The 17,493-nt window shown below is 44.5% G+C and overlaps 2 protein-coding genes across 2 annotated transcripts in view; one reads left to right on the top strand and one right to left on the bottom strand.

The window, feature by feature from the left end:
* Nucleotides 1-17,493, bottom strand: part of LOC149169055 (uncharacterized) — a 541,452-nt gene that overhangs the window by 26,488 nt on the left and 497,471 nt on the right. The window lies entirely within an intron of this gene.
* Nucleotides 3,225-5,445, top strand: LOC149169056 (uncharacterized). The gene is made up of 2 exons (XM_089427016.1): nucleotides 3,225-4,969; nucleotides 5,093-5,445. The coding sequence occupies exons 1-2, from the start codon at nucleotides 3,434-3,436 to the stop codon at nucleotides 5,294-5,296; spliced, it is 1,740 nt and encodes a 579-aa protein (XP_089283142.1). The 5' UTR covers nucleotides 3,225-3,433; the 3' UTR covers nucleotides 5,297-5,445.

Raw genomic sequence — 17,493 nt, forward strand, 5'->3', positions numbered from 1 at the left:
AGCAAGATGCATGGGCAGCATGATAGCAATGATGCCATGGTACAATGATGTTACAATGACAGCATGATAGCAACAATGTTACAATGATGGCATGGTACAACAATGTAACAATGGGTCAGCAGCAAAGGCATGCTAACAATGAAACAACAGTATGGTAAGCAAGGTGCAGTAAGCACATGGTGGCAAGCATGGTGTAGCAAGCACATGGGACAGTATGGCAAACATGGTGCAGTAATGGAAAATGAAGGTACATGATGTAGTATAGCGATGGGTACAGTCATGCTTGATGATGTATGATGAGATGCAACATAGTGATGATGGGTGCAGCATGGTGCAACATAGTGAGGTGCAGCATGATGATGAGGAGCAGCACAATGATAGGTGTAGCATGGTGATGGAGTGACTTGGGAGAATCAGTTGAAGCAGAATGTCTTCAACTGAGTTTAGCTACCTCATGTATCATCTACTTAGAGATGATCTATGCTCTTATTTAGATAAGTCAAAGTGTTGACTTCTGTTGTAAATGTACTATCTCTCTCTTTCTCTGCTGAACTATTGAAGAACATATAAGAAGAATTGATCAAGGGTTTCCCCACATTGGGGTTTGTCCCTAGCTAGCGCCACATCTTGTGTCCTCTTGTCTTGGCTTGTCTTTTGCAATCTATGTTTATGTTCAATCTGCAATTTACTTTTAATGCTGATTTGATTGCTAATCTGGAAAAGATATTGAGCTAATTGTGAAAATTGAAATAAATTGCTCTAAGCATAGAACATACCAAAACTTAACAATGTGATCAAGATGCTTCAGAAATATGGCATGATGGATTGCAAGACCATGATGACTCCTATGTTTCAAATTTAAAAAGGTTGAGTTAAGAATCTAGTCTGGTAGATCCAACTTGCAACAGACAATTGATTGGGTCCTTGATGTACTTGGTGAATGTTGATTTGGGGTAGCATCAGATGTGCTCTAGCCACGAAATTTGGTGGAGAGATTAGGGCACATGAGATCTCCAATACCCAAAAAGGGTTTGGGCAGATTCTAAACAGTTTGGGAGATATTAAAATAATTACTATTTTTAATGGAGTCCCTAAGTCTAAACTTCGGGAAATTAAAATATTAATGTGAATTAATATAAAACTGTGTTAGAATGGTCCAAAAGACATGGATCAAGCCAGATCTAATCTTAGTCGTCGATTAGGGACTTAATCTCGGCTGTTGATTTGTCAATGAGAAAAGTATAAGAGGAGGCTTGAGGGTGACTTGGAGAATACACCAGAGTGATCAATCATTCTATTCTCTAGAGAAGGGCTTGTTAAGAGAGATAGAATCAATGATCAGTTGCAGCAAGGGGCAGTGAGCATGAGGTAGAGAGGCAGGGACAGTGCCAAGAGACCAGCGCAGAAGCAGAGAGAGGCAAGTGCATAGCCAAAGGGAGCCACGCGAAGGCAGCAAAGACTACACAGAGCCAGAAGGGCCTGCGTCATCCATGCAGAGGTTGTAGGTGGACGCAGAGAGCCAGAGAGGCTGCATAGAGCCTCAGTAGGCTGACGTAGAGGGTTTCAGGTTGATGCAGAGGCCAGCAGGGCTGATGCTGAGCTTCAGATTGTGCTGGAGAGGGATTTCGTGGAGCAAGCTTACTGAATACCTGTTTCCGAAGAGAGGTATTGTTCCCAGATTTGTTATCTCAGTCAGGTTAGCTAGTTCGGCACCCAGTGTACTGAGAAAAGAATTGCTTAATAATAAAACCCTCAAATAGCTGCATCGGTTTTCCCGCATTGGATTTTCTTGGGGACATTGGTCCAAAAATAACAATATCATTGGTGTGTTTCTTTCTGTTTCCTTCAGTTGATGATCTATAATGTGTCGAGCATGCACTTATATTTATTTTTAGTATTTACATGGTAAATAACTTGTTAATTAACAGAACAAATAGGTAGGAATAAATCAGTAAAGTGCATGGAGGGTTTCTAACTGTTAGACTTAGAAACTTCAACATGGTATCAGAGCGTGGTTGCAGATCACAAGAGAGCTGAGGACATCAGCAAAGCAGAGCAGTAGCAATAGAAAACTATTGTCCCAAGCAGGGTTGCAGGAATCCCCCCCCCCCCGGATCCTAACCCGGAACCGCGACCCGTGCGGAAGCGTTCCGGAATCTCCACAGGAATCGCGATTCCGAAATTGAGGTTGCGCGCTTCCTTGTTTTTTAAACGATTCCTGCCAATGAGGTTGCGGCCCCCCCGGAATCGCGCTTCGGCATGCGGTTCTGGCATGAGGTGGCGCCACGCAACCTGCCCAGAAGCGCACGCCACCCGCACGCCACCCGGGCGCAACCCGCACGCAACCCGCGGATAACATATTTTTTTTTTAATTTCATTTAAAATTTAACTTAACTAAGCATGAGGGGGTGGGTTAGGGGTGGGTTAGGGTCACTTTAGGGTGAGTTTAGAAAAGAATAAAGCCCCCATTCTCTTCTCATTTTCTCACTTTGAGTTTATGAGAGTTGGAGAAGAGAAGAGAGGAGAGGAGAAGAGAAGAGAGGAAAGGAGAGGAGAAGAGAGGAGAAGAGAGGAGAGCTTGGAGGAGTGAAGGAGGAGGAGCTTGGAGCAAGAGCTTGGAGGACTTCATCTACAAGAGCTAAAGAGGTAAGTTCAAACCCCAAACTCCCTTGTTTTTTTGAAAAAAAAATTGTATTTTTCTCCTCCCTCTCCTACTCTTTCCCATTGTTTCTACTTGCTCCTTTATTTACAGGTTGTCCACCACCTATATCCATATTCCAAGATGGTGTTCTTTTGGCTTCTATGTATCATTCCACTCTTGGTTTTAATGATGGCAAGGGTGAGGAATAGAGGGGAAGAGGAAGGGGATGAACTTGGTGACCCAATGTATGATGAGGAGGAAGGGTTTGAAGAGGAAGGGGATGAACTTGAAGGGGACACTGAAGCACAAGATGGGAAAGGTACATCAAATCCCTTGTGGAACTATGTGACCAAACTTGAAGGGGGAAAGGGTGGTGGATCTTACAAATTTTTGTGCCCTCATGGTTGTCATGGAGGAAAACCATATACGGGTTCATATACCCGTCTGAGGAGGCATCTTTGTGGGGTGCTGGAGAGTGATGAAAAAAAGGGTTCTGTGGGGGTAACCATTTGCCCAAACATTTCAAGTGAACAAAGCGAAAAATACATCCAAATAGAGATGGCTGCACAACGAAAAAACAAGAAACAAAAAACTCATTCTGAATCAAGTGCAACCTCTAAATTTGGTAGTTGCCCATCTCCTCATGGTACTTTTGCAACCTCTGGAGGTAGAAAAACAATAGGGGATTTCCTTAATGTTGCTGGGAGGGATGATGTGGATGGAAAGATAGTCCGTTTTCTTTGTGCTTGCGGTGTACCATTCAATGTGCTTTGCTCTCCCTATTGGCATGAAATGGTAAAGGCCATCAATGAAGCCCCAAAAGGATACAAGGCCCCCAACTATGAGAAAGCTAGAACAGTGTTATTAGAAAGAGAAAAAGCTAAGGTTCAAAGAGCTTTGACACGTTTTACACATGAGTGGGTGGATTCTGGGGTATCCATTGTATCAGATGGGTGGACAAATATTAGAAACCAACATTTGATAAATGTTCTTGGTGTTTCTTCTAGTGGTGCAGTATTTATTGCATCTCATGACTCCTCCTCCATCAGTGCAACTGCACAAAACATTGCAGATCTCCTATTGAAATCAATCAAAGATGTTGGTCCGAATAATGTGGTTCAAGTGATCACAGATAATGCAGCAAATTGTAAGTTAGCAGGAAAAATTATTGAGCGTACTCATCCACACATCTTTTGGTCTGGGTGCCTGGTTCACACATTGAACCTTTTGATGCATGATATTGTGAAAGACAAAGATTGTGGGTGGATTGCTGAGGTTTACAGGAAAGGGAAGCAGCTCATTAAATTCATCACAGGGCATACAAGGGTAAACTACTTCTATGGCACTTACTCCAAGTTGCAATTGCTTAAAATTGCAAAGACAAGATTTGCTAGTTATTACCTCACCTTTAGGCGGCTAGTGAGGGTGAGACAAGCTTTAACTAATCTGGTGTGTGCTGAAACATGGGATGAAATTAACACTGACACAGATGGTGCTAATGCAGTCAAGGACACTGTTCTTGACAGTTACTTTTGGTCACAGGTTAAATATGTTTTGCAATTCACCAAACCAATTTATTACATGATCAAGTTTGCAGATTCAGATCGACCAGTAATTGGGGAGGTGTATGAGCAAATGGATAGCATGTTGGGGCAGATTAAAGACATTGTTGAGCCTAGAGATACCACCTTGTACAATTATATTCGTGAAGAGGTGGAAAACCGATGGGATATGCTAAATGTTCCATTGCATGCATTAGCATATGTTTTGACACCTAAATACTATCATCCATCATGGCTTTCAAAACCAGCACCTGGGGGGGGAGTCAGGAAAAAACCACACCAAGATAAAGAGGTTCACGAAAAATATATGGCTGCATTGAGTAGATTAATCCCTGATAATGAGGAGGCTGCATTGGTACGGAGACAGGTGAGCAACTATACGAGCAACACTGGTCCATTTGGGAGCATGCATGCAATTCAAGATCGAGAGCATTTTTCTGCTCTTGAGTGGTGGAACATGCATGGAGGGCCTACTCCACTTCTACAGAGTTTGGCATTGCGGGTGCTATCACAGGTGGTAAACACTTCTTCTGCAGAGAGGTGTTGGAGCTCTTATTCTTTCATCCACAGTGTTAAAAGGAACAGGTTGAATTTAGACTGGGCAGAGAGCTTGGTTTATGTTCATTACAACTTGCGATTGTTGTCCCATTACTGTGAAGATGCAAAGTCTAATAAAGACTTGTTGACTTGGGACAAGAATCCAGAGGAGCCCAATTTGGAGGATGGAGTGTTGCGACTAGAGCAATTAGAGGATTCTCTTATCCAGGTATGTCCATTGTGGTATGAATTTTCCAATTTTCCCTTATAAAGCATTTCTCTAATTCATGTTTTTAATTTTTTTGTTAACTAGTGTTTTTTTTTTTTGCATGAATTTTTTGAGCGATTCTAGGATGATGACACGGGTGTTGATATGCCACAACCCCCACCCCCATCTGGTCCCTTGGTTTCTAGGTTCCATGGTTCAACACCAACGGCAGGGGGTTCTTCTTCATCAGTTCCAGTGCCACGACTTACACAGGGACCATCTTCTTCATTGCCACCACGTGGAGGCCCGCCATCACGTTCTATTCGTGGTGGAAGGAGGAGAGATTAGTAGATATATTCACAATCTACTTCTTTTTGTCATAGATTACTCATTAGACTTGTAGACTTGTGAATTTGAATTTTGAACCTTTTTGGCTTGGCGGTGACCAAGTGACATATTTTGTAAACATTATTATTTGAATTTTGGACATGACAAATGTTGACAGTTGCTCACTTGCTAGATAAATCATAATATGCTCTATGTTTTATGTTTTATAATATGCTTAAATGTTTTATGTTTTATAATATGCTTAAAAATTTGATGTATGTTTGTAATAGCTAGAATATAGATGATTGTTGTACATACTAGTAACTACAATGGAATCATGGATGCCATATCTATCTTGATTTATGCAAAAATATGCATGTTTTCATGTCTTCTACAATTAATTTGGTATTTGGGATGTTTGTTTTGAGTATAAATGCAAAAAAATATAAAAAAATATATATATATAGCAGACGCTTCCGCGGACGCTTCGCTTCCTAGATTTTTGGAAAATGACGCTTCCGCGCTCCGCGCTTCCGCTTCGCTCCCGCTTCGTGCAACATTGGTCCCAAGTGCAAATAGTTGTTCCTAGCAGCAAAGCAGCAAGGAAGGGGTGACGCAGTGCCTGCGTCATCAAGTTCAAGGCAAGAAAAGGTTGCGCAGAGGCTGAAGGAGGCAAAGACAGGCTCACGCAGAGGCTGAAGGAGGAAAATACAGGCTCATGCAGAGGCCAAGAGGGCTGACGCAGTTGGCCGAGGGAGCTAGTTTGTCGGTGTCGGGATTGCGCAGAGCCTAGGAGCTCTCACCTTCAGATTGCTGGGGTTTAAGAGGCTGTGGGTAAGTTGCAGAGTGGCGCTGGTGGGGTACTATAGTTAGAATAATACCTAATAGGGAAAGGGAAAGGAGGAGGGAGTTGCTATTGAGGGTTTCTAGCCGAGAAATTCGGATCAATGGTGCAGTTGTACAGATGATCAAAGTAGGGGGCATCTCGACATCAACAGAAGGGTTTCCAGGAGGGAAATCAAGGCTCAGAGGGAGTCACATCGAGAACTTCCAGGAGGGAAGTAGAAGAGCAGCATGGCACTACATGGAGTAAGAGACTAGGACAGACTGGACAGAGCCTCAAACTTTGCAGTTTGGAAGGCCAGAATCTTATCTGTACTTGACAGAAATCGTGTCAAGCACTTTGCCTTGAGGACGATAGCGATCCCAGTTGACCCAGCTGATAACAAGAAGTATGAGGAGGCAATGGCGAGGGCCAAGAGCATCATCCTTAATGGGGTCAAGGACCATGTAGTACCACACATTGCCGAGAAGGAAACGGCAAATGAGATGTGGGAGGCCCTAAAGAAATTGTACCAGCATAATTCTATGCAGAGAAGAATGCTACTAGAAAATCAGTTGTGGTCATATCAGATGAAGAAGGGAGAACCGATCAACACCTTCCTCGGTCGACTAAATGAGATTCGGGATCAGCTGACATCCAAAGGGGCCACGTCGTATCAAGAATTGATGGTGAGAACAACCCTGAACGCAGTCTCAGAAGACTGGGAGGTATTTTTCCAGAGTATACTGGGCAGAGCAACCCGCGGCTCTTCGCCAAGAAGAGATCAGAAGGCTAAGCAAGGTGGGAAGCGGTGGCAAGGGGATCAGAGTCAAAAAGGAGGAGAAGGAGGATGTTGCCCTAGCATCTGAGGGAAAACAAGAGAAACGGAAGAAGAAGGACCTCTCCAAGATCAAATGCTTCCATTGTGGGGAGCTGGGTCATTATGCAACCCAGTGTCCAAGGAAGAAGAACAAGGGAGAGGACTTCGAGACCAAGGCAGCACCAACAAGGGCAGAAAAGGAAGTGGAGACAAACGATGATTGTGTCATGAGTGCACACACGCCACTTGAGCGGAAGTGGGGAGACATCGAGTTGTAGTCAGACAGACTACAGGCGATTAGGAGCAGGATCCTTAAAGTACCCAGCCTATTGGATTATACCTTGTTACGAGCGCCCCGAAGAGGAGTAGCAGGACTAGTGGATGTGGGTAGAGACGGATGCGGATAAAGCGGCAGAGAGAGCTACAATGCAAAATTCCCAGGACAACGCAAGGCTAGCAAGCTGCAACAGTGCGAGAGGCACGGGAGCATTGCACCAATGCAAGATGGCATAGAGAGGTGTGCAATGGTGCGAGATGCAGGGAGTTGTTGCAGCAGCGCAGAGGTCAGAGAGGGAGCACTTGTTAGAAGCAGAGGGAGCTTCAGCATTAGGAGTGCTCTAGCCTGACAGAGAGGTCAGAGTTAGGAGATCAGTTACTTATTTCTCCATAACTGAGTTGCAGTGCAGCAGTTAGCAGTGGTAGTGCTATGGGTAGCATGATGAGAGGAGATGCGGTGCAGAAGCAGCAGTGGCAATGGTAGGGCCATGGGCAACAGCACGGATGTAGAGGGAGTTGCAGTACAGATGTAGCAATGTTAGTGGCAGGGCCATGGGTAGCAGTACAGGATGCAACAGTGCAGAGGATGATGGGCAGCAAGGCTAGCATCAGCACAGGGACAGAAGCCGGATGATTAGAGTGATGCTCAGTGAGGAGTATTACTAAAGCATAGCCTTCACTAAGAGGGAGTGTTCAATTGGGGTAGCATCGAATGTGCTCTAACCACGAAATTTGGTGGAGAGGTTAGGGCACATGAGATCTGCAATACCCAAAAAGGGTTTGGGCAGATTCTAAACAGTTTGGGAAATTAAAATATTAATGAGAATTAATATAAAACTGTGTTAGAATGGTCCAAAAGACATGAATCAAGCCAGATCTAATCTTAGCTATCGATTAGAGACTTAATCTCGGCCGTTGATTCGTCAATGAGAAAAGTATAAGAGGAGGCTTGAGGGTCACTTGGAGAATACACTAGAGTGATCAATCATTCTATTCTCTAGAGCGGGGTTTGCTAAGAGAGATAGAATCAATGATCAGTGGTAGCGAGGGGCAGTGAGTACGAGGCAGAGAGGCAGGGACAGTGCTAAGAGACCAGCGTAGAAGAAGAGAGAGGCAGATGCAGAGCCAGAGGGAGTCACACAGAGGTAGCAGAGACTGCGCAGAGCCAGAAGGGCCTGCGTCATCCACGCAAAGGCTGCAGGTGTGACGCAGAGAGCTAGAGAGGCTACGCAGAGCCTCAGTAGGCTGATTCAGAGGGTTTCAGGCTGACGCAGAGGCCAGTAGGGCTGACGCTGAGCTTCAGATTGTGCTGGAGAGGGATTTTGTGGAGCAGGCTTACTGAATACCTATTTCCGAAGAGAGGTATCATTGCCAGATTTGTTATCTCTGTCGCGTTAGCTAGTTTGGCACCCAATGTACTAAAAAAAGAACTTCTTAATAATAAAACCCTCAGATCGTTGCACCGGTTTTCCCGCATTCGGTTTTCACAGGGACATTAGTCCAAAAATAACAGTGTCATTGGTGTGCTTCTTTTTGTTTCCTTCAGTTGATGATCTGTAATGTGTTGCGCATGCACTTGTATTTATTTTCAGTATTTACATGGTAAATAACTTGTTAATTAATAGAACAAGTAGGTAGGAATAAATCAGTAAAGTGCATGGAGGGTTTCTAACTGTTAGATTTAGAAACTTCAATAGTGAATACCAGGCTGGACATTTGTTTTGCAGTAAATGTCCTCAATCAATGTCAGATGGAGACAAAACATGATCATTAGATTGTAGCTAAGCATATCCTAAGGTACTTGCGTGGGACTATACATCACTGCTTCGGGTACACTGGGAAGGAAATCCAACTTACAGGATATATAGATTTAGATTGGGGTGGCAGTGAGGCAAACGAGGCACAATAGGAGGATGTTTCAACCATAGCTCTTCTTACTTATAGGATTTTCAGGACATTAATTCTTGTAGTGTCCCATGTTATGACAATGAAAGCATTCTATTTGGATAGGTCAATCTTCTTGTTTGGTCCTTTAAACTTCTTGTTTCCTCCATTTTTCTTGTAGTGAGCAGAATATGCATTGGATGTGATGTTCTCTTCATCTTCCTTCTTATTGTTTTCTAATGAGATGCGAGCTTCTTCTTGACTGCATGCATTCCACATTTCTTCAAAAGATGGTGTTTCTTTCCAACTGCTAATACCTGATGCAAAGGAACTCCATGATTTTGGTAGACCTAGTAGTGCAACAATCACAAGCTCTTTATCTAGTATAACTTCATCAATGGCTTGGAGCTCATCTCTTATTCGGGAGATCCTTACAAAATAAGAAGACATAGTGTCATCTTTTGTCATCTTTATTGTTCTTAGTTCATTCTTGAGACTAGCTATTTGTCCAATGTTTTTGATGGTGAATAGTTTGGAGAGAGCTTCATATATCCCTTTTGCAGTATCTATATTTGATATGTAGGGAGTTAAGTTATCCTTTACTCCATCTACAATTAGATTCATGACCAAGATGTTTGTTTCCTTGTACTTCTCCTTTCCTGCATCATCTGAGGGTTCCTTGACTTTTCCTAGTACAAAATCCAATAGTTTGTGTTTTGCAAAGATGCGATCTATCCTCTTCTTCCATGCTCTATAGTTGGTTGGTCCTTCTAGTTTGTTTTCTATCTTCATTGATGTGGCCATAATAGTCCTTCCTCTTCTTATATTGTCCTTCTCCTTATGGTCTACTTTGAAACCTTAACCCTTTCTTCAATAGATCTTCAAGCTGCCTTGTCCCTCTTCTTTCACCTTAGCTCTAATACCATGTTAGAAAATCAGAAAGGCAAAAACATTTTTCTTATGTTGACAATTACTTGTGATATTCTTGTATTCTTATTTATAGAGGTTGTCCACTCCAAAAGATGACACACAACTTCACTCTGAAATCCGCATACAAGAGGAGGCTAAAAAGACAAAGAAAAGGGTAGAAAAAGGGTAACGAAGACAACAAGTTAAGGAGACAGAACAACTAAGGTAAGGAGACCATTTTTGAAGCACCATATGTGCAGAGGAATAAAGGACAAACTGCGGCCCGATCAACAATAAAGTTAAAATGATATATTCTTTAGGGTTTGGGCTAGTAACTAGGCCTACAAAGGCCTCCTACTCCAGTAAGGAAGAAGGGATCTCTAGCGAAGTAAGGAAGAAGCAAATTGAATGTATGAAGGACTGTTTCTAGGGCTAAACAGTCACACGTGCGAGGTGCAACAAGGGTATGATAGCAGACAGTTTTTGTGTTTGGGTGAAAGATCAAGCCTCCAAAGACTCACAAGCTTAGTGAAGGAGTCCATCTCTCTAAGGTGAAAAGGACTCTAATTGGAAGACAAAGTGCCGGAAGAAGTACCAGAAGATGTGTTGGAAGCGACAGTGCAGAAAGAAGGATTTGACTTATGCTTGGAGGATATCCTAGTCAAGGGTCTAGGGTTTGGCAGTTGTTCAAATAAGAAGCTTCAATAAGAGAAATCTTACAAAGGGTTTTCCTCTCAAGTGTAGAGAGGGTTTGTCCCTAGCAGAGAGCCAAACTTTGTGTTCTTGTTATTTTGTTTTGGTAGCGGTTTGATGAAACACACACATTAATAAGAAGAAGAAGATAAATTGTAAAAACACATCACAAATTGCTATCAAGAAACGGAGAATCACTTTACACTACTTTGCCCTAGATTCTCTAACATGGTATCAAAGCTAAGGTGACACATCAAGAAAAGGGAAACTCAAGAACACTCATCAAGGAGAAACATTTACAAAGGTGAAGCATCAAGCCTAGAACTCTCAAATCACTTCAAGGACAAGAAGGGTCTATGTTGGCTTATTGGGCCTTGACCTAGGTTCAGAAGAGTTATTAGCCAAACAAATCCTGCAGCTACTTGCCCTTTCGGCAACAGCCCGTGGATCGCGGACTGAGGTCTCACCCGAGGTAAGAGGGGAGGATGCTGGAACCAGGTTTCCGCATCCTTGGGATGTCTTGATGTGGTCTGGAGGGGTCGCGAACCGTTTTGTGGCCTCATACCACTCTGGACTAGTATCAGGCTTCCACGTAGATCCGCACAGATGTACGTTCCTATTAATGAAATTATTATAGATCTGATCTTCTTATACAGTGTTTAAGCAAACATTTAACCATAAACCCAGTGTGCGCAATCATAAACAGATATAAAGTCAAATAATATATGCATAAACTAGAAGACAACAGATTCGTGGTATTTCAGAAACAACTTATCTTTATTAATATCTTCTTTCTAGTACAACCTTCTTTCTGCCCTGTGCACACACCTGCAGGGGTCCGCGCACACAGCTGCGGACTCTATCAGACCTCCACGCACATAGCTGCGGAGCCTCTATCTACCCACTGACCCCTTTTACTCAAACTTACAGACACAGAACTTTGACTACTTTCACCAGCCCATAATATATCAGATCCAATCTAGAACAAAAATTGCCTTCTACCCTTAGAGCCTCGCTCTATTTATACATTTCCCATGGTCCGTGGACCATGGGCACCCGACTTACCTTTTATTATTCTATATTATTTTTGCATGGACAACCCCTTGACTCGACCTATTACATTTTGCGCTCCGTGCATGTCGGAGATTTACAATAATATTTCCCTAACTTCTAGGCTTTAAGCCCCAAAAAAGTTACGCGGGGCCTCCACTACCCAACAAGGCCCCAACACAATCATCGTGACTTGTCCTGAGTCACTCATTGGTGCGGCGATACGTGCTGCCTAGGCTTCGCGGTCCACCATCCCTGTGAGTGACACACTTCGTGCTATTGCTCCCTCTTTGTCTCCTGCAACTCTTCTGCTAGCTCCTGCTCCATTGCCTTCACTACTTCGCGCAACCGATGATGCTCATTCTGCTCTGCTCGGTTAACACAGAGCACCCCCTCATAGGATTTTAGCTCTAGCTGGGGTGCCACGTATGGGAATTCCTTGTGCTAACGCAGCAAGTCTCCAATTTCTAGTCGCCTATACGCACTGTTTGTTGCAACCTGTGTTGCAATTTTGCAAGACAATTGTTGCTATCCGCAAGATCCCAATCTTCAAGGTGTGTAAGAGACGAACTATTAACTACAATTCCATCATTTGGCTCTGTATTTATAGGCTTTCCCTTATCTTTGATGGTTTGTCGACCAACCCATGGGTTAGGCAGCAACATCCAAACCAGTTTTGCTTCGTGTCTAAGAATTTCTGGCACATCCCCTACTGTTGGTGCTGAACTCTGCGCAGTGCCCACGACCAGCAACACCATATTATCCAGAAAGTCCTATATCGCCATTGGCCATATCACAACCCGTGGGCTTACTCCTTGAGCGTAAATAATGAACAATTCCATCTCGGCGGGGAGGCACAATAGCTTACTTTCCTCAAAATCGTAGATCGTTTGGCGGATGCCCCCCTGTGATTTATAAGGGTATTGAAATTCATATTTGTTGGTTCCCTCCTTTTTCTGTGCCGTAACGTTAAGCCTGTGGTAGATCGTTCCAGATCTAGCTCGTACCGCATCTCTTAATTGCCCATCGCCCGCTCCCTTTTGCCATAACTTAGACATCTTGTCATGAATAGTGTCAGCAACGGTCACCTTTCTGCTTGTCCACGCAGCAACGCAGCCCCTTCTGCGCAACCGCGACCCAGGTGACATACCAATTCTACGTGCCCCTTGATTGTCGTGCAGCTTCCCCATAGACTGCTTTAATGTCCCGCGCTCTCTTTCAACTACTTGGAGCGGTGAGACTGTCCTTCGGTCAGTTAGTCATGCGGTCGGCCCACCCGTGTAGAGCTTCAGGCGACTGCCATTTACTCTGCCTGGGAAAGGTTCTCCATTCAGCTTGGCAAGGTGGACTGCACCCCCATCTGTGACTTCTTGTACTACATAAGGCCCCAACCAATGCATTTGGAGCTTTCCAAGGAATTTCTCGAACTTGCTATCGTAGAGTAAGACTAGATCATTTTCTTTGAACGTGCGCATCTTGATATGGCGATCATGCCAAGCTTTTTCCCACTGCTTCTGTACTTGGTCATGGAATCCTGCCAGAAACCGTTCCTCCTCAAATTCTTCTAGTTGTGCGATCCTCTCTTCCAAAGCCGCGCAGTCTGCCATGCCTGTTGTCGCTGCTATGTGCAAATTGGGTACGATGTATTCCATGGGCATGATAGCTTCCTTTCCATAGACTAACCGGAATGGCGTCTGACCCGTCAACTTCTTGCACGTTGTTCGATATGCCCATAGGACAGCAGGTATGCGCAAATCCCAATCATTTCGCTGCGCATTACATACCTTTGTCAACACAGTCTCCAAGATTTTGTTGAAGGCTTCAACGATCTCGTTTGCCTGCGGATGGTACGGTGTGCTTTGTTGATGATAGATCTGGAACTCTTCAGTGAGCGTGCTGATGATCTCATTCAGGAAGTGCATTCTGCGGTTGCTCATTAGAATTTTTGGACATCCAAACCATGTTAACACATTCTCGAACAAAATTTTTGCAGCTGTAGCAGCCGTACAGTCCTTAACCAGCTGTGCTTCTGCCTATCGAGTCAAGTACTCTGTCGCAGTGATGATATAGCGCGCCCCCGTCTTTCCTGGAGGTATGATAGGCCCCACAAAGTTGATTGCCCATTTCTCGAATGGTTGTAGTGTCATCTGTGGCTTGAGTGGCATCTCATCTCTCCGCAATTGTTTCCCTGTCCATTGACATACGTCACAAGCCCAACAGTACGCTTTTGAGTCTTGAAGTAGGGTTGGCCACCAGAGCCCTGCGCGAAGGATCGTTTGTGTTGTAGCACGCCTTGCCTAATGTCCTCCTGCAACCCCCCCATGCGCTTCCGCAAGGATCTGCCCTTGCTCAAATTCTGGTACATATTTGCGTAATATCTCATCATTGCCCATTTTGTAGAGGTGCCCTGCAATAACAGTAAAGTCTGCGGCGCGTATCACTAGTTCCTTCTTCTGCTGCACTGAATACCCCTGTGGCGCGGTTCTTGTGGTTAAGAAGTGGATTACATCCTCAAAGTGGCCATCCGCGACGCGCACTGCATAAAGCTGTGCATCAGGTAGTCCTTCCTCCAGGTTCGTGGGTTCTTCACCATTCTCAATTTGGGACAAGTGATTTGGGCCTGCATTTAGACGCCATGGCTTTACGATGTCTTCAAAATCACATTTTTGAAACAATAACAACTATCTACAAATGCACCCCCCCCAACACAGGCTTATTCACTAAGTACTTTAGCGCAGAGTGATCAGGATACATCTTAAAGTGTCCTCCGAGTCGGTAGTGGCGATATTTCTGGAGTGCGTATACCATTGCCAATCCCTCTCACTCAGTAGTGGAGTAGTTCTTCTCAGCTTTGGACAATCGGCGACTTGCGAACGCGATCGGGTGATCAATTCCTTCTGCCCCTTCCTGTGTGAGTACCACGCCCAGCGCGATACACGACACGTCAACATGCACGTGAAATTCGATGTCCCATTTTGGAAAGACCAATATAGGAGCTGATGCCATCTTTTCCTTGAGCATTTCCAGACTTTTGTTACATTCCTCATTCCAGCAATAAGTAGCATCCTTTTTCAGCAACTATTCCATTGGTGTTGTGATCTGCGCGTAGCTCTTGATGAATTTGCGATAGTAACCAGTGTGTCCCAACGTGGCGCGCAGCTGCTTGACACTTCGTGGTGCTTGCAGATTGAGTATGACAACAATCTTTGCTAGGTCTACCATCAGGCCTTGCTTGCAGACCACATGGCCGAGCAAGTTCCCGAAGGGGACGAGGAAAGTACACTTCTTTATATTTAGCGCAATCTGGTGCCGTCGGCAAGTATCCAGCATTAACCGTAAGCTCGCGGTATGTTTCTTAACTAGCCCAAATACGGTCCAATCATCAAGATATACCTCTAAGAACTTATGTATAAATTCCTTGAATGCAGCTACCACAACGCGCAAGAATATCGTCGGCATGTTCTTTAGTCCAAAGGGAATCACTGTATACTAAAAACAACCCCATTCAGTAGCGAACGTTGTTTTACTCCTATCCTCTGGCGCAATCTTGATCTGGTGGTACCCCGAGAAACCGTCCATAAAGGAGTAGGCTTCTTCTCCTCCAACATTTTCCAGGACTTTGTCTGTAAATGGCATTGGGAATGGATCGTTAACACATGCATCGCTGAGCTTCCTGAGATCCACACAGATGTGTATTTCTCCCTTCTGTTTTTCTCCTGTACAACCATAGGACTTACCCGTGTGGATTCCTCTATTGGTTCAATTATCCTCCTGCAAGCATTTTATCCAATTCTTCGCCGACCTTTGCTTTATATTTTGGATTCAACTGATGGGTCGTTGCTTGACTGGCTTTGCATCCGACTTCAGAGTTATCCTCATCATCCCCAGGTCGTCGAGGATTCCTTTGAGCTCTGTGATTTTGGTCGGGAATAAATCTTGATATTTGCGAAGTAATTCGACAACCTTATCCACTGTTGCATCATCCCAATAGTCCCCAAGTGTTGCATACTTTGGTTCCTCCTCCATGCCAATGTTGACTTGTTTTGTTTTCAGCGGCGTAGTGATGTCGGGGTCCTCGATCGCTGGTCTACGCACCTCGCAACTCCCCTCTATTTCTGGAATATTGATGTTTCTGGGATCATCCTCATCATCTTTGATCTGTACATTATAACACTCAAGGGCCCGGCTCAGCTGGTGCAACTAGTCTGGCTGCACTATTTCTTCCAGTTCCACTGGTACTTTGAAAATGGCGGCCTTTACTACTTGCAACGCATCATCAACAATGTCCATCCATTGGTCCTCAAATAAGAATGTTAATAAGAACCCTTCGTGCAAGATATCCCATTCGCCTGTACCATGTTGGAGCTCTGTTTCAGTGCACCAGTTCCTTGGGATGACATCCAGGGAATGATAAAATAAGTGTACCCACTCCGGTTGAGGCTCTTCTCCATAGGCTTGGACCCATCTAGTAAGGTGCATGCGCAGGTCATCACGTCAATCGTATTTCTTAGTTATTCGTAATTCCGGCTTCCCAAATCTTATCTGCATCATGTGCCTGTAGTCACGCCAATCTTCGAAGGTTCCTTCATGTGTTCCCCACCAACGCGCAGGCGTCGCACGCAATGCCCATCTCAATGCATCGAACCATTGGTGCTTTGGTACCACGCTTTCAAACTTGGTCAGGAATTCATCTACTACTGTCAGCCCATCATACATCGGCAGTTCGCGATCCTGAGCTTTTACGCAATACAGTGACCTAGTCACCATATTGCAGTTTAACGTTGTTACTTCGTTCAACCGATTATGCCACTGCTCGTCTTCCTCATCTGAATCTTCGGTGCAGGACTCTACATGCCCCCACGATATTCTTCCTTCCGTAGTTGGATTGACCCAATCTTGGTTTCGTGTCGTAATCTTGTAGATACAATCCAGTTCATCATCACTTCCTTCGTCGCGCACGGGTTCAGTGTAACGTGGTCCTTCAGCTGGGTCTAGCGGAATGACTACACGAAGTGACTTCTTCTCAAATATCATTTTCCGCTTCTTTAAATTAATAACCCCATTCATATCGGTGGCCCAGTCTATCCCTAACAACGCAGGGTAAGGGCTACTTTCATCCATGATTTCTATTACCTCAAAGTCCGTTTGGGTGCTTGCGCCTTCTATATCTACTATAATTCCTTGCAGTCTTCCCATGGGCATGATCTTCTGTTGGTTCGCCATCCATAATTGAATAGGAGACCATTGTAGTGAGGGCTTGCCCATGCGCTCCCAAGTCTGTTTAGGTAGTACATTTGCATCTGAGCCTAAGTCCATAATGATTTGATCCATCTCGTAGTCGTCAATCTGCGCAGTTAATCACATTTCCCGTCCCGAACGCGAAGCATGTTTCCCCAATTTTCGTACCACGCGAGGTTCACCTGACCCTGCGCACCTAGTTATCAACTCTTGTAATCCTTTAACTGCCCTATTGTCGCGAAGCAATTTCATGCATGTCTCTAAAAAGGTAGTTAGCATCGAGGGATCCTTGTCCTGCTCGGGTTGATCCTTACTACCTAGGGTACAGACCTCTGTGAAGCTCTTCCTAGCTTCCAAACATGTCTCCTTACGGATCCCTGTGTCTTCCTTGGTTAGTTTCCCCTTATCCTCCTCTGTGGCCGTGCCACTTCGAAGCATCATGTTCTCGTTAGGGTCTTCCTCGCGTGGTTCAGACCTCATCATCTAGACGTTTTGCGTCGCCATAGGTTGTGCTGTCCTTTTCTC

Source organism: Pinus tabuliformis, chromosome 4_2 (genome assembly GCF_031772625.1).
Source record: "Pinus tabuliformis cultivar Carrire ecotype Pingquan chromosome 4_2, CPIR1, whole genome shotgun sequence".
In the NCBI taxonomy this organism is placed as follows: domain Eukaryota; kingdom Viridiplantae; phylum Streptophyta; class Pinopsida; order Pinales; family Pinaceae; genus Pinus; species Pinus tabuliformis.

What these genes read in the sequence shown, in the direction of transcription:
- LOC149169056 (XM_089427016.1), top strand. Translation starts at nt 3,434, where the DNA reads ATGGTAAAGGCCATCAATGAAGCCCCAAAAGGATACAAGGCCCCCAAC. An exon ending in TAGAGGATTCTCTTATCCAG is followed by an intron (nt 4,970 to 5,092) that starts GTATGTCCATTG and finishes GAGCGATTCTAG; the next exon opens with GATGATGACACGGGTGTTGA.